This window comes from Atta colombica, unplaced genomic scaffold, assembly GCF_001594045.1.
Source record: "Atta colombica isolate Treedump-2 unplaced genomic scaffold, Acol1.0 scaffold141, whole genome shotgun sequence".
Taxonomy (NCBI): Eukaryota; Metazoa; Arthropoda; class Insecta; order Hymenoptera; family Formicidae; genus Atta; species Atta colombica.
The window spans coordinates 2,342,519-2,356,944 of NW_017259230.1; the positions used below are offsets into that span (position 1 = coordinate 2,342,519).

Here is a 14,426-nt window from a genome sequence, read left to right on the forward strand (position 1 = left end):
CGTGCGTGCGTGCGTGCGTGCGTGTGTATGTGCGTGCACACTTAATATTTAATCTTATAAATAAATAATATTTAATAATTCTTCTCAATTATCTTATAAATTTTTAATACTTAAAAAAATACAGAGTAAAGTTTATAGCTTGGAAGATTTGCGTATAGGATTATGCTAAATGTTTTCTCGATTCATAAATATTATAGGATTTCTTTAAACTTTTTTTTTAAGACATTCAGATATTTTGAATATTCATGTCGCGTAATTGCATGCAAGACAGAGAACTCGACTCACCAGTAAAATCCTGGATGTTAACGCCGGGATAGCCATTTGTCTTTCTCTGACACCACAGTAACAGAGCATCTTTGGCAGACTTTTTCTCACTACTGTCGTTCTCTTCGTCTACATCGATTTCAATCTCTTGAATTTGGAACCTCAAAATTATGGTCCAGATAAGACCAAGGATCAGTCTGGGATTACCATCCACGATATCTTCTGCACCGATACTCTCAAGGCGAACCTGAAACAGAGAATGTAATCTTTGAAATCAGGAAGAGAATTGTTAAAAAAAATTGAAGAGAATAGTGAATTTATGGTACAAAAAATTTCCTGTGCAAAATTATTTTAACATTAAAAAATATTTCAACATTTATGATATATTGATCATGTTAAATGAACATCAGTACATAATTAATATTATCTAACTAATACTAATGCTTTTTCCAGAAATAAAAAAAATTGTTTCATATACTTATTACATATACACTTATATCGTAGATGCAAAACGCCGGCAGAATTTCTTAACTGAATTTTCTTTTTCTTCGCGAAACTTGTCTCTTATGATCACATATCATACTAATATAGTTTCATGTTTCACTACTTAAGACTTCGTCATTTCAATGTGCTACGTTGCAGTGAGATCTCGTAAGTTCTTTCGCGAAACTCATCGATCAGCGAGCGAATAATGCGTCCGTATAATTTATTCGACGTTTACGTGCATGATTATTTATTCGCATTCCGATCTATTACACGATCGCGGTGCAGCATTCGACGCAGTAAATGACAGGTTTTAATAACGGATGAGTAATTCATAAAAATAGAAAATACATGCGACCTAATCGCAATTCTAAGTAATTTAGAATAGTAAAGCGTTACGTTGTAACGATCGTATAAAATTATTGAGAAAATCGGTAGATGATTTTAGATTTTCTCGCCTTATTTGTAGCTCTAATTAAACTAATTAAACATCTGCAGCTGTTTTTTTCTTTAAACTTTTATTGATACATTTTTTTTATATTTTATAAATAAAATCAAAAGTTACTGTATATTATAATTTTAGGACAATATCTTCTACAAATCTACAAATGAATGATGGAATCAAAATTTCAAATCAAAATGTCAAAATATATAATTATGTGAGAGGTGTAAATCTTAATGGTGATGTGTTTGGTAATTGATTGCACGTAGTCCAAGAGAAACAAATACAAACATCAGTACGTAATACTAGTCTCTCATGAAATTCCTGTTAATTTTATTTAAGCCATAGACGTGCAACGGTTATGAAATTTATTTCGGATCATTAATTTCGAGGCGCGTAAAATCCCGTTAAGAGCGTCGACTCAGCGGAAGTAATTATGTGACCGTGCCGTATAATGAATTACAACTGATGCGATTTAATAATTACATTTTATTCCGTGTGATCGAAGAGCATGCGGAACGAGCGGAGAAATTTTTTTAGCCTCTTTTCTCCGCTCGGCCTGCTTTTGTATTTTACGACTTCGTATCTCATAATTATATATTAAAATAATAAAGTTGATCGTTATGTTTTATTTAAGTTCTTCTTTTCTATGTTTTCTATATTTTCTATGTTTTATTAAGTCTTCAAAGCGAATTAGGTAGAATAATTATGTCTTTAATTTTTTTTTAATGTACATAGCATTTGTTCTCGGTAAAATTCATCTTAGACTCCAAAGCTTTTTGCAATTTGATCGAATAGCAATATAGAAATTTTAGATAAAAACAAGTTGTAAATTATTATACAGAGATATATTTGAATTTAATCTTGACACACTGGAAAGAGACTGAAAACATTGGCTCCATAGATGATAATTAATGACTTGATTATTCCGCTCGTGAATCTCTTAGTCAGTAAAATTATTCTCGCACATACTACAGCCAGTGGCGATTGCTATGTGTCACTGTATTACGGTTCACTTGAGCATAATAGGGTCTTATTGATAATGCAGCATTTGTTACTTCCAATTGGCAACAACGACAATCATGAGTGCCGCGCCGTTATTGATAATCTCTTGTCGATGGTGAAAGTAGAACGTTAGATCATTGGACGTCTGATGTGCTATTATTTGTTTGTTGATCGCTAATAATTCTGCGATGATATTCAATGTGTTTTTAATAGTCGCCTTATAACGCTTGCGGATGTAAACTGTTGATATAATTGTAAGTACTGGGTGTATGCATGAGAAACATATGTGAAGATCACAGATTATTCTTGTAAATGCTTCCTCCTTGGAGAGTATCTTTTTTATAGCAACTGGATATCGTGATGTCATCAGAATCCGCTTGAAGTAGAAGGCAATATTTCTTTTAAGCAGATTGTGTTTTTCAATAAATTGTATTATATTGTAAATATCGCTTTGGCAACATCTTCGAAACGAAGTTTAATTAGGTGATATACGTAAAGTCAAAATTTAAGAAACTTAAAAAAAAGATATTTAATGAATTCTTTTGAATGAACCATAATAAAGAAGAAATAAATTAGTTTTATATATATATATATTTATATATATTATACATAAATGTAAAGCTTCTTAGGGTACGCATTAAAATAACTTAATAAAAAATATTTTATATTACAGGAACCGCTCGGATTTGTTCTGGAGCAAGTTTGATCACTGAAAGAGATAAGTCGTTTTTACAGAAATCCAATTTAATATTGGAAATTTCTTTTGAGTATATTTAGTGCTTTTAATATTCAAAATAAGTAGCAATCATTTCTAATATTAAATTTCTATAATAATCAACTTATATTGTAACTCGGTTCTCGACTATAATTTCGCTTGACGGTATCAGTCTTGAAGTAGGTATGTATCGACGGGATCGACAGTCTTGCTCGCGCTTCTCGCTGCGCTATTATAGTTAATCGCGGCGTATGCCGTCGATAGACGTTTCCCGCGCACGGCGGCTGCTGCTTCTGGAATGCAGTCCGATCACTTGTGCCGGGGGTTCTATCAAGGCCGCTGGGAAATGGAAATTATGGCGTTTGTCAGCCGCGCAGCGACTGACAGCATGCGGAAAACAAAACAAAGAGAACGCATAGCGTCACCGTTACACGGCCGTCGCCGGCAACGTCTTCGTGGACGAAGTTAACGAGCCGAGTCTGGTCGAGACCGCTGAGTGCTGCTGGATCTCAACGTCATCTCGGCCGACCAGACCGGACTTCCTCATCTCCCGCAGGCTTCCAGCCACGTGCTCATCTCAGCTTATTTTGCGGCAACCGATTGCCAGATGTCCGAGCAGGGCGGTTACCACTTCGAATTATTATTATCATTATTATTATCATTTAACTTAATTTTCTTGTAGCTCAAGCTGTGAAATGTGTGGTGGATTTAATCCATTAAGTACATTACATTATATCCATGTATAGGTAAGAAAATAAAAGATCGATTCAATTAGTTTAATTAGATTGTCGATGAACATTTAACCCCATGTATTTTATTTGAGCAAGACGTTATTGCATAATTTTGCAGAATTTAAGAGAGATTATCATTTGCATTTCTTACGTTGTACTTGTCACTTATGCTGCTTCAGGATCAAGTCTTTCTAATATTTATATTTTATATATTTACATTTTATGTAATTATTATGTAAGTATTAATGATAGAGAGATATTAATAAACTTGTATCTCCTTATCATTAAGTTTTAATATATAGTAAAAATTATGTTTAGCTCTCACGTCAAATTTTATTTATTCTTTTTTTTTTTTTTTTTAATTGATGCTCGATTTCATGTTATCAAGAAGTTATGAAGAAAGAACATTCTTATAAATGTTGTCTTATGCTTGCTTAACGATTACTGTTACTTATGATGAACATACCCTGCGGCTTCTCAAAGATGCATTCACATGCACTTCATCGGAAGACAGTTCTCTCGGCGAGACAAATAGCGAACAAGGTACATCAGGTTGAGCAAGCGCGCGCGGAATGTCGCAACCGATTTATTGTACTTAAAAAATTGATCCCTTCCGGCATGATTCATCGCATCGCATCGCATGTGATAACGGGACAGGACGCACGACTAATGATCTACTTAGGCTAAACCGCGTGACGAGAACACGGGGGCAAGCGTATTCTCGTCGCTGTCACCGTGCAATTTGCAACTACCGCGCGCATTATGCACCTTGTCCGTAATAACAGCGAGCAGATAATACATCTACGAGCGGTATCCACTCGATAATGATAGTGCGATGCTCCAGCTAACGATGTGCGACATACCGCCGACCGGTGCAACGATCGGTAGCCTGATCAGCTGATCGTACCTCTCTTCTCTTCTCCTCGTCATTAACTTTGGAATTCTAATGCGATGTCAACGATACGCGATACGGCGTGAGCGATATCGGTGTTCAACGGTGCATCGCGAGCTAAAATGCAACTCAAAGCAAAGCGCAACCGAGCGACGATGTAAATCTGCGCAGAATAGCTTGAAATAACGCGATTCACGAATAAAATGCGATAGACTGTGTAAGTTGAATTTTACATGAGAAATTCTTATAAAACACAATTTCTTACAAAATATCTTTTTATAAAATGCATATAAAAACAAGTTTGGATGAAAATATGTGGAACGCACGATAGACTTAAATTCCTAGTTCACACAAACTAAAAGTGATATAACATTATCAGTATTATAGTTACATTAATCACACTCAATGATTAATGTAATATTAACTTAACTATGTATCATCATAACAGCTATATTAAGTAATATGTAATGTAAAATAATAACATTAATGTGATAATTGATGTTTTTGCATAAAAATCACTATATTATTACAAACAATAATAAATTACGTAAAATAAAATATAATACGTATTCAAATGTTATTGCGAAGTTATTTGCAAAAATACTATATTCGAATGTGTTTCACATTGTATTGTGTAAATAGAATATTTATCGTATCGCATATATTTGCATAAATATAAATAATAGTATATAATTATTTAAAAATATCATGGTAAGAACGAACAAACCGTGACAATATTATAATTACGTTTTCATCGTAATATAATTTATATTAATCAATATAGAGTATTCACGTCATTCGAATGACATGAAATGAATGAATTAAATCTAAAATAAAATCTACACTCACATATGTAAGCAAAAACCGTCGTATGCATTTAACTGTTCTCTAATATTCACCATACACGACGAAGTAATTCAGCGAATGACGATTCGCGAAATTAACTGTGAGGTATTTTTAAACGTCTCCACGAGGTCCGAGAAATCTAAGAAGAAACGAATAAGATAAATATAGCACAGTCGTGACAAGTCGACTAAACGACACATTAAGAAAACTGCCTTTGATGAAATAATTGACTTCCGTTTTATAACGAAGGTTGCAATTTATTTTCGATGCACTCGTCGTTACAAATATAACTTTGCAGCCTTTATCGTTCTTATATTAGTTTATACAATTGAAGATTCATTGAAATTATTATCATATTTTACAGACAAACATTTTGCAACATTCTCTCTCGATAGCACAATTAATATCTTTCTAGTTTTTAAATGACTATATAGCGTAAAAGATCGATATTTTTCGATGAATTTCTCTCGCGGCATTTTTATCTTTGCAATGACGTAAACACAATCCGTTAGTCAACGAAGACGGGGACAAGTATTAAAGAGGGGCACTAAGACGGGCGGTACCCCGAACCTTCGAATTTTCGCCACGCCGAGGCGCGTGCACTCACGTTGCAAGTCGAGTTTCAGCGGCGCATGAATAATGAATGAGCGCCGTGGTTGCATAGCAAAACGCCGGAGAACGCGATACTGTTATGCGTCGTCGGCTAAAATGCGGGGTACGGTTAAAACTCGTGCAGGGAGACATGCGGCGTCGATAACGGGCAATGGCGTTAAATAACTCAACTGGCCGTGTTCGGGGGGATTTGTTCTCCACAATGCGATGGTGTCAACACCGGCGACGGCGGTGATCGTTTTTTGCACGTTGCAAACGTGGGACTCGACCGCAATTTTAAAGCGCCCCAAGCGCCTCTCGCATGACTCCCTTAATTGAGGTATTGTGTTGAAGCGTGCCCGATCGAATAAATTAAATTTTTGAGCCTCGACCCCGTCGTCGTCGCGATGAAATACGATCGCCTCAATTGATAATTGCATAATGCCGCGGGCGTTTTGCACAAGGCGGAAAGTGCCAGATCGTTATTTGATCCAGCGTTGCGAAGTGCATGGTGGTCCCAATTAAAGTTATATATAGGAAGGTTAAGATACAGTTAAAAAAAACACAGGTAATAGAAACAGGGAATAACAGATTTCAATCAGAATTCTATCAGAATTCTGATATTTAGATATAAGAAAGATTAGAAAGAATGTGTGTTTATAACTAAATTTATATTTCAAATTTTGAATTTTTTTTCCGCTTTATACCTCTATATATTTCGTAAAATTTCAGATTAATGTGAAAATGTATTGCGGACTTTAGTTTCTCGTTCTGGAGCCTTGGAGTGAATTACTATCAGACTTGTCTTCTTTTATAAAATAACTACTTACGATCTCAATGTCAACTTCTAATTTTTACAACTTTACCAATAGGAAATAGCGAAGATCAATCTCGCTCGTTGTGACTTCCATTGGAATTATCAACTATGTGTAATGACAACTCATGATGAGAATTTTGGAAAAGTTCTCTCGTCAAGGACAACACTTCATGGAAAAAAAACACAGCTGAAAACTTCACTGATTCAGCAAATCTATAGTAGTATCAGCAGATCTATAGTTGTAATACAGACAGTCAATTTTTTATATTAAAATAGCAAAGTTGAATAACATTAACGATTTGTTAAACCATTAAATCTTCTTAGTTACAGATATTGAATTCGCGTAGTAAGTTATCAGTTTGTATCATCCAATTAATTTGTCTTCCGTGTTATAGCGCTTCACTTTCATTAGCCCATCTCTTCAATTATTTATTATTTTGCAATTAAATAAATGTCCACGAAAATTACAGTCTTATCGTATAAATCTTCGCAGAATCTTCAACACTTCAAGTCGAACGTGACTTTCTGTTCGAAGCAAAGCGAAACGGAAAAACCTTTCCGCGTGTCTCTCGATTCACAGTTACTCACGGAAGAAGTAGTTATGGATATTTGTCGGCGTCGTCCGTGTCGAGGAATGCATCCGCGCAACGCAACTTCATACGAGTTAATAGAAACATTTGCGGGAATTAATTTCGCGAGGGGTTGCGGTAACGCGGTCAGTTGCGAGGTCCGTAACGTCGGTGGAATGGGGATAGCAATTCTAATGCATTTACTGTGGAATGTGACTCCTACGTATGGACATTCACTGGATCGGTGCAAGGTACCCGCTCGACCATGCTTGCTTCTCGAAGACAGTAACTGCACCGTGGAAATGCAATGCTCGTAAGATGACGTGGTTAATTTGACTCGATTTTCATTCGACATGACAGCAAATTCGCAATCCTTCGCCAATAGATTCCTGTCTCATTCTCTTTCCGTGTAATTTATATTTTTTTTAAAGCCATTCCAAAAAAAAGCTTTATTCCTTTGAATGAATGACTTCAATTAAACCATCTTTTATCTTCTTTTATGAAAAAAGTGATGATTTTCGCTAATTTTTTAGGTAGTAAGTAGAAACCAAGGAAGGTAGTCTCTGCTAATCTCTGAAGGTTTTGCTTACATAAAAAGTGAAAAGATTTAAAGCCTAATTAATTGTACCTTTCCGAGTCTTCTCTTTTAAGATGAGACTACTGATGAAATATCGTCAGTTACTGAATACCCAAACAATACGAATAACTGTTTGTTGGCTTATAGTCGACTGTTTTCCAATCGGCATATATTATCAACTGTTCCCAGTTAACATAGAATAAGTCGACATTCCAAGTCGTAAGTTGACATTAGAATGTTGACTGTTAATTGACTTTTTTTGAGACATTCGTCAAGTATTAGTCGATTATTAGCCGACATTCAGTCAACTTATAGTCGACTTTTAGTTTATTTCGTGTTGTTTGGATAGTTAATCATTATATTGAAACATCTTTTTCTTAAGGATAACTTTAAAAAAAGATAACAAATTTCGGATTAAAAGATTATTTCTATTCTCAAGAGTAGCCGGGAAAATGTTAGTCGGTCAGGACGGGTCGGGGGCCGTGTAGCGGTTTTCCTATGGCAGCTGACCGCGCATTCTTGGCAGGGCTACGGAATGTCGATCGTAGGCACGCAGGAATGACATCTGGAAAAGGTAATCCCGCTCCCTAACTTACGGCGACATTCAGCCATGAGATTCTCGGTGTATTTCGTCATCGTTTCGAGAAAACGCGCGGAATTAATCCTGCGAAACTCTCAGCTGCTCCGTCTAAGTGGGTTAATGAAGCTCTCGGAAAGAGATTTCCGACGATCGCCGCGACTTCGATATATGTGCCGCGTGTTAGATTTATGCTACAATAAAATTCGAGGTAATAAAAAAGCCGATTACGTCGCTATCTTTCGTTCTATTACCACAGCACGCCTTGCTGGAGGAATCTCGTAATCACTTCGAGTTGTGGAGAGAAATGTGACACGATCCTAAATCTACTGATTGGTATCTATCTTAAACAATGTTAAGAATCTTTATTTTAGATTGCATATGAGAACACAATCAATATTACCAATTAAAATGCCTATAACGATGAATTTTTATTTCTTAAATAATTCAATTTTGAATTACAATATATGTACTTGCATATATATATATACCATATTGTAGTCTAACAATCGAATTGCGCGTCGAATTGTTTTTCCGAATTATTATTATATACGTAATTATTATACGTAATTATTACGTAATTAAACTATTCTAATAAGTAATCACGAATTACATTGACAAGCAATTTTAATAATTTGATGCTACAATCAGGCATCATATTATAAAGATTTAATATGTTGAAAATTCTATCACTTAAATAAATGGAATAATTGAATTGTTCCTTCAGAATCAATTCAGTTAAAAAATTTACTTACGTTAATTATTATTACATCTGTTATCATCGCTTTCAGTTTTTTTCAAAATTGAGATGTATTTATTTGTAACAGAATTTGCTTCTGTTTGCAATCTAAATCTTTTTTGTTTAGCTCAAGTTTATTTACTGTTATAGGTTTTCAAAAACTATGGAAAAATTCAGGGTTATACTTTTCATTAGTTTATTACATTACTTTATCAAATAGTTTTTTAACTCAAATATTATTTAATAAAAATTAAAATTTGAATAAAAGTAAAAGTGAAATTTAAGAATGAATTTTCTTGTGTCAAAAAAGTTCCAGATTGCAGATGATGGGTTACTCCGATTGTATGTTACGACAGAAAAATTATAAAAATTTTAATAAAAATCAAGATGTAATAAAAAGTCAAGTATGTAATCAAGTTCTTAAACAGAGTAGTAATGATTTCAAGTAGTCATATTTAATAATTATAAGAGCTTTGCTTCTTTGAAGATAAGATATATAACATGTAGTAAAAATACTCTTATAACTTCTGTCAAGAATAGTCAGCAGCACGTTTCTTCTCCCAAATTGAATAACTGCGAAAGAACTACATCCGCCGGCTGGCTTCGAGACATCCTTGACGACGGATGTCTCGCGTTAGCATACTTCGCCGGTGAGTTTGGATGTCATTCAAGTCTCAGAGCGTGCATGTGTACGCCGTTGATACGCCTTTTGCGCTTTCCGTGAATGGTTATGGAGTACAAGGTTGAGCAACGTGTCCGCCTGAGACGGGCGAAGGATGATGATGCAGCCGCGGGGATGCTGCGGGCAGAGAGGTGGTCAAGGTGGAGCCCGTTAGAAGAAATGTCCCTCGGCTTTTACGGCCATATCACATCCTTACGGGGCCCGTTGCTCGTCTCGTAAAGATTCACGAGAAATGGATGCAGTTTCTAGAAAAGGGAGAGGAAGAGAAAGAGAGAAAAAGAGAAAGAATTTATAATGGTGTTCGTAAAATCGGGGAAACTGCGGGTGGACGCAATCGATGTCGTCGAATGAGGACACGTAGAAAGTCTTTCTCTGCGACGACGTGCTTAAAAGAGAAACGTGGGAAGCCCGCGTGCAGCATCGTACATGAGAAAAAGGAAGCGAAACATATGCAAATTTACGATATCGATCGAACATCTTTCAAAGAGGGATCGATATCGCCGGCGGCCAAACGCATCTCGGGATCCTGGAAATTTCGATTACACGTCACTCCAGCGATTCGTCTACCTCTCTTTCTACCCATGTTTTCGATCTCTTCGTAATCTTTCTAATCGTCGTATTTCTCTCCCATTTTCTATTCTCAATAAGTATAGATAATTCGTAGAATATGCTAGAGTGAAATATAAAATTAAACAAAGAGGTGATGTAATCGGCAGAGAATGAATTTATCTGTCTTATATTTTGCTCTTCGGCACATTCAGTTAATTATTATCTATTATATATTGTTTCGAAAATAACAATCAGCTAATTTAATCGTTTGGAGTAGGTCAGTTAGCTGTTATCAAATATGAAGTTAACAGCCGTTTTAGAATACTGTCCTATAATATTCTCTATTAATATTTTATAATCAATGATGATGATTTGACAAGTGCAAAGTCCAAAAAAGGATTGCGTTAATTTATATTTTTACTTGCAGCGATATTTAGTACCTTATTATTTAAAGACAGAACACATTGCCGAGAAAAACAAATTTCATTTATTTATTTTGAAGATTTACGATGCAAGACAGGAGCGATGCATCGCCGAATATTTATTATCATAATACGGCGGCGTTATTTGAACGCGTTATTTCGGGGAATATGATATTCATAAGTTTCCGCTTAAATCTGTTTCATCAAAGCTTCATAGCGGCAAAAACGATTTTGCACGATTCATTGCTTCCGTTTTCGCGGTGATTCTTGCGAATCACTGCTATCGGAAGTCGATAATCGTATAACATTTTGATTATGGCATACTCAGAGAATAATAATATTATAATATCTACACGGAAAGATTGTAGCTAAGATACACAGATGTGAAAATAATTTCGTTGGATTATTAAAATAATTATATAGAACGCTCAATCTGCTAGCTGGAATATAACAATTTTTTACAGCATTGTTTTTAGCATGCTTGAATTTCCTACATAATTATTTTAATGATCCAACAAAATTATTTTTAAATCTGTATCTAGCTAAATTTTTAGATATTTCAGAAAAATCATTTTCCATGTAATTACATTATATTGTAAAAAAGAATTCGATCTGGATCTAATTCTTTTAATTTTGCGTACATTTAGTGTTTCTCATTCGCAAATCATGATCGAACGCATGCGATCGCGTAACGAAAATCAAATGTCTGTCGTGTATACTCCATGCTGACCATCACGAAAGATTAACGTAATCACTGGTTTTGGATGATACTTTGAAACGACGCTCTTAATTTGCGTGATTCGATTCTGTGGGAACAACGTAGAGGATACATAAGGACGAGACTGAGTTCGCGCCAAACGCGCAATTTGCTGGATAAAAGGGCAGAGGCTAGCTATCGAAATCTTCTTCGGGCACATGGCTTGCTGATCGACGATAACACATATTTGCAATAATTCGACTCGATTTTGCTCACCGCTATGCGATTGGTTTCGCGTTTCAATTTGTTCTCCTGTCCCAACTAAACTGAAGAATTGTTGCGAAAGATTATATAAGCTATAACGTATGCTATGAGATAATCAATCTTACTTTTTCGAATTTCGATTTGATAAAAAGAAAAATTTTTAGAAATAACTATAGCCGAGAAATTTTATATATTAATCTAATAAATTTTTCTTAAGCTTCGATAAATTAATATATTTTGCAAATAATTAAATTAATTTTCTTAAATTTTTAACGCAATTGGTTTGAATTATTGTCGCAGTGAACTTTTTAAATTATAATAAATAATTATTTAATTGAAATCATCTAATATTTCTAGATTTTCATTTTATGGACCAGAATTTTTGTATCAGAAACTGAAATCGCATCGCGATTTGCTCTATTTTGATGTTTGCGTTTCTCTTATCGACTGTCACGTTTCGCGCATAGATAACTTTATTTACAGATTGTTAAATACGTATACGCATTTTTTATTCGATAAGACGATAAATAACAATTTTCTCTTATTATCGTTGATAGAAGTAACGTAGAATTATTATCGGCACATCCATTTTTTAATTTAAACATATTTTTCAATGCAATCATCTCAGTTTTACAAGTCATTCTGATTTCTTATCAGAATAATTTTCTAAGAACTCGTTTACTTATACGCGCCATACTTTCACCTGTTTTTTGCAATGTTCAGTATCAGTAATTTGTTTTATCTAACTTTTTCAAACTGATTCTACATTATACTTTTACATTATACTATATCTCTCGTAGCAGTTTACTTACTTTTGTTACTTTAATAAAATGGAAAGAATTAAAATTACTATCATGCTATATTTCTCATAGAGATTAAAAATGTTTATTTCAATAAAATTGAAAAGTTATTAGAATTATTTATATGCAAATATTTCTCTTCGAGCTAAAAATTTTTGTAATTACATCTAGATCACAAAACATTAAATGATCGTCGTATTATCATTAATAACAAATTACATCGGATGCACTTCACGAGAATGACCGATTGATACATGTAGTGATCAATCAAACCTTCTTCTTAGTAGGAATTACTTCTTAGTGATCGACTACGTGTCATTATTAATGTAATGTATGTTCTTCATAATATCCATCACGATCAAAACTTTAGAGAAGATTCTTTGGAGAAGGTCGACCGGTTCTTTTTGAAGCGCGATTATCTAACACGCAAGAATCGATCGATTTCTCGAATACTGAAAACACTTTGCGTTTAACAACTTCCTCGGCGAATTTTTATAGGATGACGCCTCGGGTTACAACGGACATCCTACATCATTGTGTCGATCAATCGTGTAATTCCATATAATTTTTATATTAAAATTATTTTACATATAATTCTTATTTTGATAAAAACCATACATTTAAACATATGCTTCGTGCAACAAATACGCAAGAATTTGAGATTTATTGAAAAATCTTTAGCGATTAATCTTGCTAATCGACTCTTAACGATAAAATATGAAATAAAAACAAAATTAAAATTAATATTCTATAAGAAAGATTTTTAATTAATAATAATAAACAATACGAAATAGAAGATAAATTAAGAGCCATTTTTTTCAACTTGTGAAATAAAAATGCTATTTTATATTACGAAATGTTATAATGAGAGATTTATGTAATAATTAAACATTAGTTATAATCGCTGTAATCGCGAATCAGATAAGCCACAATAAAATCATTTCTTCTTGCCGGTTTGTTGTGTTTGTCTTTGACAACTAGCTTTCAACTGCGATGGAGACATCCGTCAAGGTGAAAACGTAACGGACGTAGTTCAGACGAGGTCGAGCTCTAAACAGTTCTAAATGCTATTGTCTAACACGCGAAGATCAGCATAGGTCGACGTGTCTGCGGATATAAGAATATAACAGAATGGAGAAAATAGCATTGGGGGAATGATGCCTGAGGGGCAGCAAGAAATTGCGGTCCATAGCAACGTGTTTGAAACTTAAATCAGAATCAAGAATCATCGCAAATTAGAAATCCTAGATATAATCTTTATGGATATTTCGCATATTAATAAAAATATCTTTATGGATATTTCGCATATTAATAAAAATATAAACAAAATATACCAATTACTATCAATTCATACAATAGAGTCAATCATTTTAATAACGAACAAACGGAAGAAATTGTTATCCAAAATCACTCTCTATATGGTCATATTGCTTCGCTCTTTTTTTCACAAACTTTGTATTCTTTATCTAATAGATATTTTTACGTACTCCCTGTTGTTACGTTCTTCTGTCTATGACGGAACTGTTTGGTTTCATTTCACATCTGCAAGGCTTCGCGACGGTCTAGCAAGTTTTGCCTGCCGGTCGCTGACCTCCACTTCTCGTCCTTCTTCCTCCCTCGTCCTCCATCGACTACCCCGCGCTCTTGTCTTTCCCGTTCTTCCTCCTCATCTTCTTCCTCCTCGGCTTTTATCGAACTCAGTCTTTCTTGTCGTACTTATTTGTATCTTCTTTTCTTTTTGATTTATTCGGATCGCCGAAAAGG

The 14,426-nt window shown here is 34.4% G+C and overlaps 1 protein-coding gene across 5 annotated transcripts in view; it reads right to left on the reverse strand.

Annotated features, from left to right (window-relative positions):
* The window catches only part of LOC108684942 (spectrin beta chain, non-erythrocytic 5), a 78,023-nt gene that overhangs the window by 18,766 nt on the left and 44,831 nt on the right, over nucleotides 1–14,426 (reverse strand). For all 5 annotated transcript variants that reach the window (XM_018189491.1, XM_018189489.1, XM_018189493.1 and 2 more), the window contains exon 4: nucleotides 286–511. In XM_018189491.1, coding sequence (XP_018044980.1) covers nucleotides 286–511 — 226 coding nt within the window. The remainder of the gene's footprint in view (nucleotides 1–285; nucleotides 512–14,426) is intronic.